This window comes from Nilaparvata lugens, chromosome 1, assembly GCF_014356525.2.
Source record: "Nilaparvata lugens isolate BPH chromosome 1, ASM1435652v1, whole genome shotgun sequence".
Lineage (NCBI taxonomy): Eukaryota > Metazoa > Arthropoda > Insecta > Hemiptera > Delphacidae > Nilaparvata > Nilaparvata lugens.
Window position 1 is genome coordinate 3,790,431 of NC_052504.1, and position 18,110 is coordinate 3,808,540.

General features: G+C 35.6%; 1 protein-coding gene across 1 annotated transcript; it reads left to right on the forward strand.

Moving 5' to 3' along the window:
- Positions 1 to 268: 268 nt before the first annotated feature.
- LOC111045372 lies at positions 269 to 12,867 on the forward strand. Its single transcript, XM_039428026.1, has 2 exons — positions 269 to 423; positions 8,147 to 12,867. The coding sequence occupies exon 2, from the start codon at positions 8,596 to 8,598 to the stop codon at positions 12,787 to 12,789; it is 4,194 nt and encodes a 1,397-aa protein (XP_039283960.1). The 5' UTR covers positions 269 to 423; positions 8,147 to 8,595; the 3' UTR covers positions 12,790 to 12,867.
- The last annotated feature ends 5,243 nt before the right edge of the window (positions 12,868 to 18,110 follow it).

Consider the following 18,110-nt stretch of genomic DNA (forward strand, 5'->3'; position numbering starts at 1 on the left):
TCGTCACGTCGTCTTATTTGCAATGCTTTTAAGATTGAAATGAAATGATTTTTAAAAACTTGTACCACTTGACCAGAAATTTGATTAACCGAATTGAAATGGATGCTCAGGTTAATACTCGAGGAATTGTCTTTATATTTGCAAAAAAATAGGAAATAATTATGAATAACTGCCGTTTTCTCCAAAATAGACCAGTTTTTAATGATTTTGTTCTGACGTCACACAGAAAACTGTGCCTCAACCTGAACGCCATTTTGAATTCTGTCTACTTGGTTTTCGATCAATTGTGTTGACTGTTAGTTCGTTGCTCGTTTGGTGTTGAGTCCTAAACTGAACGAAAGTTGAATTATTTACATTAAAGTGTGTGAATTGTTTCATTTATGAAATCGAATAATTCATTACATAATTAGTGTGTGTCAGCAGGTACAGTATCAAACAGTTTACTCATATTCCATAAAGAATAGCCTACCTTGAATTCTTCAAGAAGGTTATTTTCAGTCTGTGACTTATAAATACCAATTTTTAATTTTCCTCAGTTTAAGCAGCCCTACTGTAGATCAGGATGTTGGTTCATTGAAAAATGAATGTATTTTTTTGATTGTTTAATAAATCATTTGTATAATAAACATTTGAAACCTTCTTTCTATGAACTAACCTCTAAAAAGAACAATGATATTCCCGCCTTTGCCGTCTGCGTCTGCAGAACATAGAATGCCAAAGACAAATTCTTCGATTACAAAAAATAATCTCGGCGACTTCTTCGATAACAGGTTTAAGCATTGCAAATGAGCTTGACCGTCAAGAAGCCAAATAGTAAATAATAAAGTAATTAGCTCAACATTATTTTGATTTAAATGTTATGCTAAATTGTTGTCAATTCAAAACTAACCTATTTCAAACCTAACCTTCAAGTGCATTACAGTATTGTAATTAGCATTGCAAATGAGCTAGATAGTAAATAATAATGTAATTAGCTCAACATTTGATTTTAAATATTACCTGAATGGTTGTCAATTCAAAACTAACCTAATTCAAACCTAACCTTTAACTGCTTTACAGTATTATAAGGAACCGTCCTATAATTCTAGTCTAATTAGAATGCATTTTCAAACATAATTTTCATCAGTAATTCCTTAAAAGTAAGTTGAAGGGTATGTATCGTCTTGGTAATTAGTTGGAAATTTTTAATTGATAGTTTGGGTGGCTCGTTGGGAGTAAGTTATAACGCGCCGGTCTAATAATCAAGGGAACTCGAGATCGAATCTCGACCGGGGCTAAAAGTTACTAAAAAGTACCACATGGATACGGCCACATAGATATAGCCGTCTTTTGGAGGAAACAATAATTCGTCGGTCCCGACTACCTAAAAAGAAGTCGTCAAATGCCAGATATAGCAAACCAATGTTAATCAGGTGCTGTCTTTATAACGTGAACCTCACTAGGTTCGGTTCACCAGCCGGGGCAAAAGATTCTGGTGTCACTAGTATCCCAGCAACTCAAGGTCACCACTGGTGTCCTACTGAAAAACTGCATGCTGTTGTCCAACTTAATTTGATTCTCGCTTTATAAGACTATATTCTTTTAATTTATTACAAACTTTATGCTGTAACAGCATCCTAAAATATTTTAATAAATCAGTGCTAAATATGATGAATCAATTGTTAATGTTCTTAATGGTGTGGAAGGAAATAAAACTATGGATGAAAAACTATTTCATATGTCAAGAGCGTTTGACTCTTTCTTTCATAAACTCTTCAAACTAAACTTGAAAATAAAGTTTTCAATAATATTCTGGATCGATAGCACTTATAAGGTCATACTTGAATCGAAGATTTCAAGCAGTTTCTTTTACTGGAGACTAGTTCAAGCCTGTTATGAATGGAGTGCCGCAAGGTTCAATTTTAGGACTTTTACTGTTCATAAATTTTTATGAATGAAAAATGACAGTATTATTTCCTTCTACACCATTTATTAGAACATTAACAATTGATTCATCATATTTAGCACTGATTTATCAAAATATTTTAGGATGTTGTCAGGTAAAATGAAGGATGAGAGTACTAAAATGTATTACATGTATGCGAACCTGTATACGATGTATGACGTACCTAAATGTGTAAATCAGCTACTCATTCTGAAGTTTCATTTCAGCTATTCATCATCTTCCTATTAATCCATTCATGCAATTATCAAAAATAGAAACGTTTGTACTGTATTGAAATTCATTCCCTTATCATCACCTCCGCTTAGAATACTTGTGGAGCGATGCCTTTCTAAATAAATAAATGTAATTACCAACTACAACAGCATAGAAAGCAATATACCTAGAATGTATTCTAGGTACTTTGAAAGCACATAAATATTTATTGAAATTACTTACAGCATTGAGAAAGGTGTCATTTTGTTACAAAACACTTCCAGTTTAAGGTGTGGGTGTTATTTTGGTTGGATGTGACAGCCGTTGGTAATGCGACATACATCCCACCGATAATCGATTTCTTGCCACACTCGTACCAGCATATCAGGCGTAACTTGTGCAACCACAGCGATCCGAATGTGATCCGATTTCGGAGGTCATTAAGATTGTCTGGTAGAGGCGGAACATAAACCTTATCCTCAACGAAACCCCACAGGTATAGATCCAGAGCGAGGTGGCCATGCAATTGGCACAGTACGGCCAATCCAGCTATGTTGAAAGCGAATGTCTAGAAAATCCCAAACTTCTCCGTGGAAATGAGCTGGTGCACCGTCATGCTGAACAAGATGAACAAGTGCTCTTTTACTTTCAGCATGACTGTGCACCAGCTCATTTCAGCAGAGAAATTTGTGATTTTCTAGACATTCGCTTTTAACTTCGCTGGATTGGTCGTACAGGGCCAATTGCATGGCCACCTCACTCAACGGATTCAACACCGATGGATTTCTACCTGTGAAGTTTCATTAAGGATAAGGTTTATGTTCCGCCTCTAACAGACAATCATAATGACCTCCGAATTCGGATCGCTGCGGTTGCACAAGTTACGCCTGATATGCTGGTACGAGTGTGGCAAGAAATCGATTATCGGTGGGATGTATGTCGCATTACCAACGGCTGTCACATCGAACCAAAATAACACCTACACCTAAAACTGGAAGTGTTTTATAACAAAATTGCACCTTTCTCAATTCTGTTAGTAATTTCAAAAAATATTTATGTACTTTCTAAGTTGTAAAGTTCTTTTATAATCACTCTGTATAATAAACTACCAGAACATCCAATCTCAATTATGATTCAATAATGAAAATATATGTATTATTTCTCAACAATATGATTTTATAATGATCCTTTACTTGAAGAGAAACTGTTCTAAATGGAAAATTGAATCATGTATGTTTTGTGTAGATCTAGCTTTTGATTTGAACAAAACACTATTTTAATCTGTCTCTTCAAATGATCAAATTTCAGCGAATTCGGTCAAATTTCTATAGTGGGATCCACATTACTAGTAGTTCTGTGAACAGTAGACCTCACGCAGTATTCTCATCCACAAGTACCTGATTGAAACTATAGACCTTATGGAAATACAGTAATAGACTGGCTTCTCCACACATCTGTGAAATCACTTGTCACCTGATTTATGATGAATAATTCTATAGTCTGATTTTTACTCTAATATTGGCGTATGAAGGAGGCTCCTTTCTACTTTTATATTATCCTTGAAATGCAAAAATTCCAAAAACCTTGTATATACGTCGACGCGCAATTAAAAAAGGAACATACCTGTCAAATTTCATGAAAATCTATTACCGCGTTTCGCCGTAAATGCGCAACATATAAACATTCGAACATTAAGAGAAATGCCAAACCGTCTACTTGAATCTTAGACCTCACTTCGCTTGGTCAATTAGATTCTAGGCCTACACTGCGACGTTGCAATATCGTAGGCCGGGGCCTTGTATTAGAGGTGGTTATGCTTCTATAGATAGTGACTGATACAGGTTTATTGATGTAATATCAACTGTTCATTCCAGTTTAAAATAATCAATTATATTCTATTAAGCAAGAAATATTTTTCAATAATTTCATAATGAATTTTCATAATAGAGATGAAATATTTTGTTAATTATTAATTCTACATTGTTGAAAGACGATCTGGCAACAGAGCAAAGCGAGAAAGAGATATCTGCTTTGTTGGAGGATAGACAAGGATAGCAATACCATTGCTAATCAAACACTGTCACTATAACGTGGACCTCACTATAGCATCCATGTATATACCAACCTTGTATATACGTCGACGCGCAATTAAAAAAGGGGAACATACCTGTCAAATTTCATGAAAATCTATTACCGCATTTTGCCGTAAATGCGCAACATATAAACATTTAAACATTAAGAGAAATGCCAAACCGTCGACTTGAATCCCTCACTTCGCTCGGTCAATAATGTCAGTATTTGATTAACATTGGTGTTGCTATCATTGATCATAATTCAACAAATCAGATAGCGCTTTGCAACTCTGACAGATCGTTTTTCAACAACCAAAATATAATTAATTGAAATTCATTTATTTACCAAAAAATTGTTTACAATAAAATAGATATTCTCACTTACAATGTAGCACTACCGGCAAAGAACAACATGTACGCCGTCAGTGAGGTCCACGTTATAATGGCAGTGTTTGATAAGCAATGGTATTGCTATCCTTGTCTATCATTCAACAAAGCGTATAGCGCTATTCCTTTCTCGCTTTGCTCAGTTTCCAGATTGTCTTAACAATGTAGAATTAATAATTAAATAACAAAATAATTAATTATGAAATTATTAAAAAAATATAATTTATTGCTTAATAAAATATAATTGATTATTTTAAACGAGAATGAACAGTTAATATTACATCAATAAACCTGTATCAGCTACCGTCTGTAGAAGGCATTGACAAGACAGAGGATCGGAAATTAGAATAAATAAGATTACGGTAAACTAGGTCTCATCCCAGTCTTCACAAACGTTAAGACAAAAAATAACAAAACACAGAACAAGGAAGCTTAACAAATAATGTTGAAGATTTATAACGCAATACTGGAAACTACATAATGGATCAACAAATTAATCAATTCTTTATTGATTGATACAATAAGTACATAATCAAAATGATAGGGAGAGAAAAAATAAGGTAACCTTGTGCTATTCATCTCCCAAATTTAGATAAGGCTACACATAGTCCGAAATAGGTCAAGTCTTGCAGTTATTCATTGAAAAAATATTTAATTTCAATTATGAAAGTTTATCAATTAATCATTGAAAAATATTTTTTATTGACGAATAAAATATAATTGATTATTCCGAACAATTAATATTACATCAGATATACCAGTATCAGCTATCCTCTATACAAGGCAGAGAATCGGCAACGTTGTCTATCTTTCTTCACTACCATAATAATAAACAATTATATAGCACAAACAATAATAATTACAGAAAATGCAAAAAAGAAAATGAAATAATATGTTGGCAATAGAAGTAAAAGTAGTAATAAAATGTCTATATCGTACAGTACCCATTTCAAAATACTAACAACCTCTATTAAAATAAACATCAAAATTAACAGAAATAAAGGAAAATTAGTATAACAGATGAACAAAAATGAAAGAACAAAGTGGCTGTCCAATATTTTAATTTGATGTACATATACTGTCTTCCTCAGTTCCTCTGAATTTATTATTAGTAGGGCTATACTCCCAGATTAATTTTCTCTCTCTGAGTTTAAGTTTTATTTTTTGTGTCATGTGTACTGTATTGTATTGTTTTTCTAATTCTCTCTTTGTTTACAAAAGGAATTGCATATATGCTACAAATGAATTTCATTATGTTACTAAATGGATTACATATGTACAGTGAATTGTAGATTAATAATTACATGAATCATCTCTTTTTCTTTTGAGTTTTTAAATTATTATGAATTCATTCTAGTTTTTCTGCTCTCTTAGTATTTCACTCTTAGTACTTCTTCTTTTCGGATTGAAATTTTATTTTTTTTTCTAGTTTTTCATACATTCCATATGTTTCTTTTTCTTTATTATATTTTTTCTATTTTCGACTGAATCTCAAGCCACTAATTATAGCCGACTGATTACTCGTTGCCATCGCTCAAACTACTTAGTTTTGCTGGTAACGTCAATGATAATATTATAATCGATTTTTAAATGGAAAATATTTTAATTTAAAGTTTTTGCAATGTATTGTATATGAAAATTTTTATATTTTTCACACTTGTAAAGTTTGTTTAATGATTTTGGCAATAAATATTTCTTTCTTTCTTTCTTTCCATTCGATAAAAAAAACAATATGTCTAATAATAAGAAAGAAAAACTGTATATAGACATAACTGAACATGCCATTGCACCAATAAATCTTAGCGAAAATAATTTTGTATGCAAATAATTTCACGAGAAATTATGTCCGCATACAGGAGCATCAGAAAAGAGGAAAATATCTTCACAAAAAATACAACATACTATGTTTTGTAAATTAATTCTCAAATCAAAATAAAATAGAAACAACCCTCGAGAATATTTTTTCAAAAAGAATCACAATATTAAAGTAATAGCCTAAAGTTATTAAATAAAAACTGAAAATAGAATACAGGAGCATCAGAGAAGAGAAAAATATCCTTACAACTAATACAAATGTTTTGGAAACCATTTTCCAAATCAAAATAAAATAGAAACAACCATCAAGAATATTTTATCAAACAGATTTACAATAATTAGAGTAATAGCATAAAGTTATTAAATGAAAAGTGAAAAACCCTACAAGATTATAGAAACCACTAGCACAGGAGAACATGAGAATGAACACAGAAGCCCTCACCCACAGCATAAAACTGATATAGGTAGTATAGAAGTTGCAGAAGTAAGATCCTTGATGGTAACTAGGCACAACCATTATAAAGATGTCACTATAGGCCTACGCATTTATTTCCATTTATTTCTCATAACTTGATGAAAAAATCTGGTGTGGTACACTCACACAACTTTCCTTGCTCATATTTGAAACTACGATCAGACTTCTGTATATGTGTATATATAATTGTTTTCAGAGTACTTTTTCTTTGTGTGAATTGTGAAATTCGATGATTTTTTCAGTCATCATTTTTTTGAAGTCGTCAAAACAGCTGTTCTACAGATAAAATATCTCGACTATGTGTTCTTTTTATGAACTGCGCTACCTACCCACCTCATGCACGAGAAGGACCCCCATTGGTTTCCCAGATAGAAGACTCATGCCAGTTGATAGAGCTGATGAATAACTATACAGGGTATGAATTAGAAAAAAATCGGTCAAGTTATTTTTGAGAAAATCGTGAAAAACATGGTTTTTTAGTACGCCGCCATTTTTCTCAAGAATATTACGGAGCTCCTGCAATTTTCCCAGAAGAAAAACTCATGTCATTTGATAGGGCTTATAAATAGCTATCCATGTTATAAATTTGAAGAAAATCGTTAGAGCCGTTTTCGAGAAAACCATGAAAAACATGGATTTTTAGTCATTATCCGCCATTTTTCTCAAGAATATTACAGAGCTCCTGAAATTTTCTCAGAAATGAGACTCATGCCAGTTGATAGGGCTTATAAATAGCTATCCATGGTATAAATTTGAAGAAAATCGTTAGAGCCGTTTTCGAGAAAAACGTGAAAAACTTGGTTTTTTAGTAATTATCCGCCATTTTTTCCGCCATCTTGAATTGAATTTTATTGAATTTCTTATTGTCGGATCCTCATGGTATAAGGACCTTAAGTTTAAAATCTCAACTCAATCGGTTAATTAGGAATGGAGTTATCGTGTTCACAGACATACACACATGCACATACACACACACATACACACACACACACACACACACACACCACACACACACACACACACACACACACACACACACACACATACATACATATACACACACAGACCAACACCCAAAAATCATGTTTTTGGACTCAGGGGATCTTGAAACGTATAGAAAACATGAAATTAGGGTACCTTAAATTTTTTTGGAAAGCTATACTTTCCTTACCTATGGTAATAGGGCAAGGAAAGTAAAAATGAATTTTGAAATATACACTGTAATAATTAAATAATTAATTTATATTGTTTTCTTTGCAGTTGGAGAAGCTTGGGAAATAGCAGGCTACAGTCGTCACAGCCGACATTTATGGATAGATGACAACTACTGATATAGAGCTGGATCCAGCAATGAGTTTGTAATGAGTTGTGATTGGCCAGTAATGAGTATGATTCAATTCGAATTCATAGTAATTATTTGATAAGATACACATATCGCACAAGCGTTTGGCGATGAACATTATCAACTAGAGACCTTACACCTATTCAAACAAAATGTTCAACATTGAGTTTCTGTGTTTCGTTAGTTGGTGTTGGAAATATTCATGAGTTTTGAGTTTTATTGTTACAAATTCAAAAAACACATTAGAGAATACAATAGTGGCTATAAAGACTATATTATATCGATCATCAGTCTAAACAGTTCTTTGGTAAAGTAGTGTCCAGTTTCAATTTTGTAATTATTGAAACAAAGAAGATAATCGCACAGAATGGAGGACGTTGAATTTTTCGACGTTCCCGGTTTGGAGGATGATGACGTTCTGGGAGGTAATTGCTCTGTGATTTTTGTCAGTAGCATTCAAGAATTGACCGAGTGTAAAGAAGAGATCGACGAAGAAATTGACAACCAGTTGACGGAAGTGGAAGAATTGGAAGGTGTGTTTGAAGGAGAGAAGAAAAAGAAGAAAATTAAGACAGCACCCATGTGCAAAATTTGTAACAAGACCTTCTTGAAGGCGAAAGGCTTCAGCAAGCATATGCGAACCATACATAATATAACTGTGAAAAAACCGAAATTGACACCAGAAGATTCGATTTGTAAGATTTGTAATAAACAGTTTTTCAGCAAGAGTAACTTGAACGCGCACGTGAGGATCATCCATAACCCGGAAGGTAAGGAGCCTCAGCACAAGTGTACGTACTGTGATTATAAGAGTCTTTCCAAATCGTTGTTCCAACGTCACCTGGTGCGGAGACATCTAGCGCCTTCAAACAGAGTGAAGAAAAGTCAAGGAGAGGAGCAACGCGACTGGCCGTGCGAGACTTGCGGAAAAATGTTCCACACGAGGGCCAATTGGAGGGCACACGTCAAACACGTGCACTTCCCCACCGAGTTCTTCCAGTGCGACCATTGTGGGTACGCGACCTCGCGGAAGGCCAGCTTCCAGAAGCACATGGTTCGCCGCCACCTGAGCAAGACCAAGGAGCGGCCCTACGTGTGCAACGAGTGTCCGATGGCGGCCTTCACCACCCGCGAGTGCCTCAAGCGGCACAAAATCAAAGTGCACAACATGGTGTACCAGTCCAAGTACAAGAAACAGTGTCCGCACTGCTCGTTCACGTCGACCAAGCTCTACCGCGATGAGATCGTCGCTCACCTCATAGATGTGCACCACGAGCCGTTGACTTTCGAGAAGCTGATCTTTGACGACATAGAGTCGGTGAGGAAGTGGAAGTCGGACATAGAGGCGAAGACCAACTCGTACTACAAAGGTGACGTGACAGTGGAGCGCACACTGTGGCACAACTGCAATCGCAGTGGCTACTTCGACGTGAGCCGGCAGGCCAAGTTGTCCGAAATATGCAGCACAATCAAGATCAACGCATTCTGTCCGGCGGCCATACACGTGCGGGTGATCGATGGCGGCCAAGTGGAGGTGGAGTACTGGCCTGTGCATGTCGGCCACTCCACCGACCAGCACAAGAAGACGTTCCTCAAGTCGACCAACGTCGAGGTCAACCCACCGGCCAAGTCGAGACGGTCGAGGCAGACCGAGTCTGCTCAGCGAGCCACTCGACGATCGGCTCGTCAATCCGCTCGCAGCCGAATCTCGTTCGCCGACCTCGAGGCTGACAGCGACGTCTCCTTGGATGATCCAGTTGACACCGACGAGATTGTCACCTGTGAAGACTACACGTTGAACCTCTACTATCGGCAACCAGTCATCAAGGTTGAGCGGAACCAGTTAATTGAAACGATGGTTGAAAACGAGATTAAACAGGAACGGTTAAGTGAAAGCGAGGCCGAGGAAGAACAGTTAAATGAGACCGAAACAGTTGAACCGGTTATCGTTGACAAAAAGTATCGAATAAGGTACAAATGTACCGACTGCGAGTACAGCTCGACCAAAAAAAGCAGCTGTTCCGCACATATTCGTATACGGCATACGGCGGTGAAAAGCCTGGGAAATCCGGGAGATGGGCTGCCGACCTCGATCCTGGGAAAACGTGCGTTTTCCTGCGACCAGTGTCCCAAAACGGTGCGCTCTCTCTCACACTTGCAGGCGCACAAGGTGTGTGAACACCATCACCCTTCCAACAACGATCCGATCCTGGATACTGAGACAACAGGAGGAAACATCAGTGCTATTCAAACCATCACAATGAACAGTGAAGATTACAAAAGGCTTTTTGAAGTGAGTGCATCGAAAACTGTTACGAATGATTCTAACGCTATTAGAATCACTGAAGAAGATTACAATAAACTTTTCAAAACTGAGTGTGGAGAGATAAGCGGATCTAAAACTATTACAATTTTTAAAGAGGATTTTAAAAAGCTTGCTGAAACCGATGGACAGATAGGCGGATCTAAAACTGATACAAGTGACGTAGAAGTTTCTTCTGAAATAAGTGAACAAACATGTGGATCTACAACCACCACAAATGATGTACAAGTTTCTGAAATGAGTGACCAGCCAAGTGGATCTAAACCTGTTTCAATTATCAAAGAAACCCGCGAACCGACTTGGATTAAAGCTCTGAAAAACAGCTCCACAACTAGTATGCTTCATTACAAGCGAGCCAAGGTTGTCAGCAAAGACCTCCCCAACTTGGACAGAGACGATCACATGTTTATTTACATGAGCAGGGCACAGAAGGACAGGCTCAACGTTTTCGGCAACAAAACTGTTTTCGTCGACAAAGCCTACGACATCAAAGCAGATGGCAACCTACATCTGTACACACTGTTGGTGGTTGGTGAGTGTAAGAACGTTTACCCGGCTGTGTTCATGTTCACAAACAGACGCGACGAACAAGTTCTCAGTTACATGTTTGACAAACTTAGAGACAACTTAGGAAAAAGGATGGTTCCTGAAACGTTCATGTCGGACATGGATGATACTGTGTACTCAATTTGGAAGGAGGTTATGGGGCCAGCCAAGTCACATGCGTATTCTTGGTTGCATGTGTTGAAATGTTGGAACACAAAACTTGTGGAACTGGTGGATGCCGATAGGAGGGACGAGGTGTTTGGTATTTTGAGTCAGTTTTTGTGTGAAGCAAATAAGGACACCTTCCACTTAATGTTGCACAAGGTGAGGAAGAGCTGTATGTTCGACAACGAGGAGTTCTACAAGTATTTCAGAGTGAACTTTCTGGACAGGTACCGTTATAAGAAGTGGGCCCGCTGTTATACAACTGGTGAGCTTGACTTTTCGTGGGAGACTTTTGTGAGGGTCTTGAAACAGTGCTACCTGCAAGCGATGGAGTGTGAGGGTGACGTTATGCGCCTGATCCTGGGAATGTTCACAGACAAGCTGTGCGATTGGTCGAGAGAGTCCAAGAGGAAGGTAGCCAGGAAAGTGGCCATCATCGGAAAGAAACACAGAACGTCGTTGGGGATGTCGCGGTCTAGACTGCGCAAAGTGAACAACTGTTCGTGGGTGGTTCTGGCGTCGCCGACCAACGAACAGATGTATCTGGTGAGGAAAGTCGGCACTTGTTCCACGTGTGAGCTGGTTTGCGAGCAGTGCGACTCATGCATGCATGAGTACATGTGCTCGTGTCGCCATAGCGCCATGCGCTACAACATGTGTGTCCACATACACCTGGTGGCCAGAGATCTGTTGAAGTCGGAGGGAGACGATACGGAAGAGGAGTGTGTTGACTCCATGGAAGAAGATGAGGAGGAAGAGGAGGAGGATGACGAAGAGGAAGATGAGGAGGAAACGGGAGATCTAGCGGCACAATATGACGGTGTCGTCATTGAAGGGAATGAGGACGCCCCCGATGAAACTAATAACTCTGGAATGCTAGAGATTCTGGAGGAATGGAGTGATGGGGAGGTACTCCCTAATGAAACATATGAAGACAAGTTTCCAGATCTTGTACTGCTTGAAGACGACGAGCAGCAACCTGCGCCCAAATCAACACGAAAGAAACCTCCAACAAAATTTAGAAGAAAGACGGTGAGGGCGGATGAAGTGCTACTGGATAGGGAGCGACCGTCAAAGTCGGCGGATGAACTTGTGAAGAAAAGTAGTTCCCCTTCAAAAAATTGTGAAACTGATGGGAGTAAGTGTGTTAAAGAAATGATCACATCGGATGATGATGACGACGATTCGTCGAGTTTTAGAGGTTTTGATGACTCAGAATTGGATTTGAAATGTGGTGCTGGTAGAAAAGTAGTTTCTGGTCGAGCTGGATCGTCTAAAACAGTTGGTGAAATGAGAAGTGAACGGGCTCTGCTGGCGGATCTGTTGAGTGATGAGGAAGATGAAGATACTAAAACAACTCCTGCTAAATTATCGAATGTGAAAGCAGATAAGTCGACTAATAACAGAGTATCCAGAAAAAGGTTATTGGAAGAAGACTCGATAGAAGTATCTACGAATCAGAGAGCAACTAGAAAAGTATTATTGAATAATAAAGGAGGCAAAAAGAATCGACGGATAAGAAAGTAAACAAAGAATGAAGATAATGCATTATAATGTCAGCACTTCATCATGCATTGAAGGTAAATTTCTACAATATCTTTATCTTTATTATTTATTTATTTATTCAATCATTCAGAATTACACAACTTACAGGAAAGTACCACAGGCTCATAAGCCCAAAACGGTTCCAATTCTAATTTATAAAACAGTCCAAATGTAGCTAGTTTATGTGTCACTTAACATTCTCCTATTACACACTCAATTTACAATTCGAAACACACAAACATTATTTTTAAATTAAAAATTCTTCAAAATTGAATTAAATCAATCACAATTAATTAAAAAATTCCAAATTTTGAAAAAAATATAAAATTTTGAGACCGAAAAGACAAACACACTTATTATAGTGAGATTCACCTTAAGCAGTCAGCACCTTATTAAAATTGATCTGCTATCCTTGTCTGTGATTCGACAAAGCAGATTGCTCTATCCTGTTGCCTATTTGTTAGCTATTTAGCATTAGCTATAATGAGATTCACGTTATAATGGTAGTGTTTGATTAGCAATGGTATTGCTATCCTTGTATATCATTGTACAAAGCGGATAGCGCTATCTCTTTCCCGCTTTGCTCTGTTGCTAGATCGTCTTTTAACAATTTACAATTAATAATTAACTAACAAAATATTTCATCTTAATTATGAAAATTCATTCTGAAATTATTGAAAAATATAATTTATTGCTTGATAAAATGTACCTAGTTGATTTATTTTAATCGAGAATCAACAGTTAATATTACATCAATAAACCTGTATCAGCTACCGTCTATAGAAGGCATTGACAAGACTGATGATCGGCAACATTGTTCTCCTATCTTTCTCCACTGCCATCATAACGTGGACCTCACTATAGTGATTTTGAATTGTGAACTATTTTGTCAAAGAGTGTGTGCAATTTATTTGATCATCTAGGATTTTGTTGGGAAACTGTTTTGAGTGGTTATGGATTTCATATTGTTCCAGTACATTTCGTTTTCTGCTTTTTTGTGTATATTTCTTGTGTAGATCTTATTAGTTGTTTTAATAATTTGACGCATCTATGTTGATTATTTTAAACGAGAATTAACAGTTCATATTTCATCAATAAACCTGTATCAGCTACCGTCCATAGAAGGGATTGACAAGACAGAGGATCGGCAACGTTGTTCTCCTATCTTTCTCAACTGCCATTATAACGTGGACCACACTATAGTTAGCATTAGTATGCAGCAATGCTATAATAACCAGCCAAAATATTTAAATATATCAATTTATTATGAAATTTGTAATTAAATCATGAGAAAATATTATCTCCTGATGGATAATATACAGGGTTACCACAATGGGATTTGAAAAATGTATTTTTATGTTCAGTTGGTTCTTTAGAGGTTTTACAGTTGTAGCCTACATGATATTCGTGAAAGTTACCAAAATACTCATTTAAAATGAATAATCTTTATACTTTAATGAGAATAGAAAATTTAAAAGTGTTTTAAAATGTATAATTATTTTTAAAGAGGGCCGTAAAAACGTTGGAAATTTCCCTTTTCATTAGTATAAAGTTTATTGACCGAGCGAAGTGAGGTCCAAGATTCAAGTCGACGGTTTGGCATTTCTCTTAATGTTTAAATGTTTACCTATATGTTGCGCATTTACGGCGAAACGCCGTAATAGATTTTCATGAAATTTGACAGGTACCGTATGTTCCTTTTTTAATTGCGCGTCGACATATACAAGGTTTTTGGAAATTTTGCATTTCAAGGATAATATAAAAGGAAAAAGGAGCCTCCTTCATACGCCAATATTAGAGTAAAAATCAGACTATAGAATTATTCATCATAAATCAGCTGACAAGTGATTACACAGATGTGTGGAGAAGACAGTCTATTGCTGTATTTCCATAAGGTCTATAGTTTCAATCACTTGTGGATGAGAATACTGCGTGAGGTCTACTGTTCACAGAACTACTAGTTAATTTGGAATGAGTACTTGGGTGACTATTATGAATTTTTAAAGTCCGAAGAATTTTTTGGAGTAACCCTTTATATCCGAGATAGAAAAGATCATTATTTACAAGAATCGACAATTAATATTATATCAGATATACCGGTACTGGAATAACTTGAATCACAGCAAATTGGCAACTCTGTCGTCCTTTAATTTTCTCTCACTTCATAACGCGAATCTCACTTTATTTTAGAACTACAGTACTATTTTATCTTTAGAATTACTTGAAAATCTACTACGACTACTCTATCATGGACGTTTTCATTGGGAGAGTTCACAAGATAGTTAGTACTTACCCGGAGAACTCTACCAATGAAAACCATTGTAAAGTTTTGTAATTTTCACTCAACTAAATGAACCAGTGGTACTGTAAATATAGTATTCAAGTACTTAATCTATACTATTCTTCTTAGAAGTTAGCGTAATCTATACTATTATATAAATGAAGAAAGGAATTGGTTTATCACGTCTGAACCACGGTATTTAGGTGAAAATATTCCGTGGTCTGAACTACTTAACTGATTAACTTGAAATTAAGCATGAAGATTCTTAATTTACCAAATATGCTTATAGGCTTACATCCATTCCTATTAATCAATCGATTATCATTATAAAAATTGAAAACAAAATTATTCAATTTATGATACAAAGTTTAGTTAAGATAAAAGTCCAATCAAATAGTGCCGGTTGCACAAAAGGCTCGGTTAAATTTTAACGGTGATTAATTTTACGAGAACCAATCAGAGAAGGCCTTTTTTTCAAACATCTTTATTGCCCATAAAAACAAAATACAAAATAAAAACTTACAAAAGAAATATTCTAGATTATAATATTATGCTATTTTACAAATAAATTAAAACTACATGGCACCACCCAGCAAGGGCAAAACCCTGACCGCTGAGTGAGAGTATCAGCTGTTTAGACAATATAAAAATTTATTTACTAATAATCAAAGCTACAAAAAATCGAAGTTAACAATAAATTACTAGTAACTATTATATATTATTTGACTGATGTCGAAGAAAAATTTTTGTATCACCTACTTATTTATCTGTTCCATCCTCTGTCTACCCCTATTAGAAAGAGATTCTGACAATGCATTTGGCATGATATTTATTATTTTGAGCTAAGATACCCCAATTGTCTTCGCACTATTGTCAAATCTAAATAATTAATATTATATCAGATATACCGGTACTGGAATAACTTGAATCACAGCAAATTGGCAACTCTGTCGTCCTTTAATTTTCTCTCACTTCATAACGCGAATCTCACTTTATTTTAGAACTACAGTACTATTTTATCTTTAGAATTACTTGAAAATCTACTATGACCACTCTATCATGGACGTTTTCATTGGGAGAGTTCTCAAGATAGTTAGTACTTACCCGGAGAACTCTACCAATGAAAACCATTGTAAAGTTTTGTAATTTTCACTCAACTAAATGAACCAGTGGTACTGTAAATATAGTATTCAAGTACTTAATCTATACTATTCTTCTTAGAAGTTAGCGTAATCTATACTATTATATAAATGAAGAGAGGAATTGGTTTATCACGTCTGAACCAAGGTATTTAGGTGAAAATATTCCGTGGTCTGAACTACTTAACTGATTAACTTGAAATTAAGCATGAAGATTCTTAATTTACCAAATATGCTTATAGGCTTACATCCATTCCTATTAATCAATCGATTATCATTATAAAAATTGAAAACAAATTTATTCAATTTATGATACAAAGTTTAGTTAAGATAAAAGTCCAATCAAATAGTGCCGGTTGCACAAAAGGCCCGGTTAATTTTAACGGTGATTAATTTACGAGAACCAATCAGAGAAGGCTTTTTTTCAAACATCTTTATTGCCCATAAAAACAAAATACAAAATAAAAACTCACAAAAGAAATATTCTAGATTATAATATTATGCTATTTTACAAATAAATTAAAACTACATGGCACCACCCAGCAAGGGCAAAACCCTGACCGCTGAGTGAGAGTATCAGCTGTTTAGACAATATAAAAATTTATTTACTAATAATCAAAGCTACAAAAAATCGAAGTTAACAATAAATTACTAGTAACTATTATATATTATTTGACTGATGTCGAAGAAAAATTTTTGTATCACCTACTTATTTATCTGTTCCATCCTCTGTCTACCCCTATTAGAAAGAGATTCTGACAATGCATTTGGCATGATATTTATTATTTTTGAGCTAAGATACCCCAATTGTCTTCGCACTATTGTCAAATCTAAATAATTAATATTATAAATGTTATGAGATGTAACTCTCAGGTTATACATAGAAATGTTATTATTCACTGTAAATCCATCTTTCCTCATCCATGCATAGTAGAGAAGTTTCTTTATATAAATTTGACGTACTGTCATCACTTTAAATTCGGCAAATGTTTCACTACTAGATAAAGCCCTTGGCTTATTAACCTTCCGGTGGGCGCGTCCTTGAAACTTGCATGAGTGGGCGCGTAGCAGCACTGAGTGCTGCCTCTGAAATATCCTAGCTTCTAAGCCTCATACAGCTCAGGCTAGGAGAAAAAGGATGTTTATATCATAAAAAGTAATTTTACAATCAATTTGGATAATTGTAGTCATATCTTGAACATGTTATACTATTTTTCAATAATGATATACTGGAAATTGTTACTCACTGAATTGAATACGAATACTGATTACATTAAAATAATAGTTTATTTCAGCTATTGTCAAAATATCAAAAAACATCATACAAGGCACATATAATAATTGATAATGAAACTTGAAAGAATTGGGATTGTCTCTTAGAAAATAACATATATGAATATTTGAAAATTAGGAACACAGAGTGCTGCCTATAGGACGTGCCTATGTGTTTGTCTTCAACTCACGACTGAAACAATCAATGTAAACAACATCTAGCATGTGGATTGTATCTACATGTTTCAACATTGATGCCATTTTCAAGTGATCACTTATGTTGCGATAAAATAATTCAAAACAAGGGTACTGAGATTTTTACTTTCCTTGCCCTATTACCATAGGTTTCATGGTCCCCTGAGTCCAAAAAAGTGGTTTTTGGGTGTTGGTGTGTGTGTGTGTGTGTGTGTGTGTGTGTGTATGAGTGTATGTGCGTCTGTGTAAATAATTAAATTCTTTATACAGCTGCTCAACCGTCAATACATTCAACTCATTAAAAATACTGTCACTTGGAAATCGTTTAGGTTTGCCCAAAATGGCATTTAATAATGCTTTTACTTTCCTTGCCCTATTACCATAGGTAAGGAAAGTATTGCTTTCCGAAAAAATTA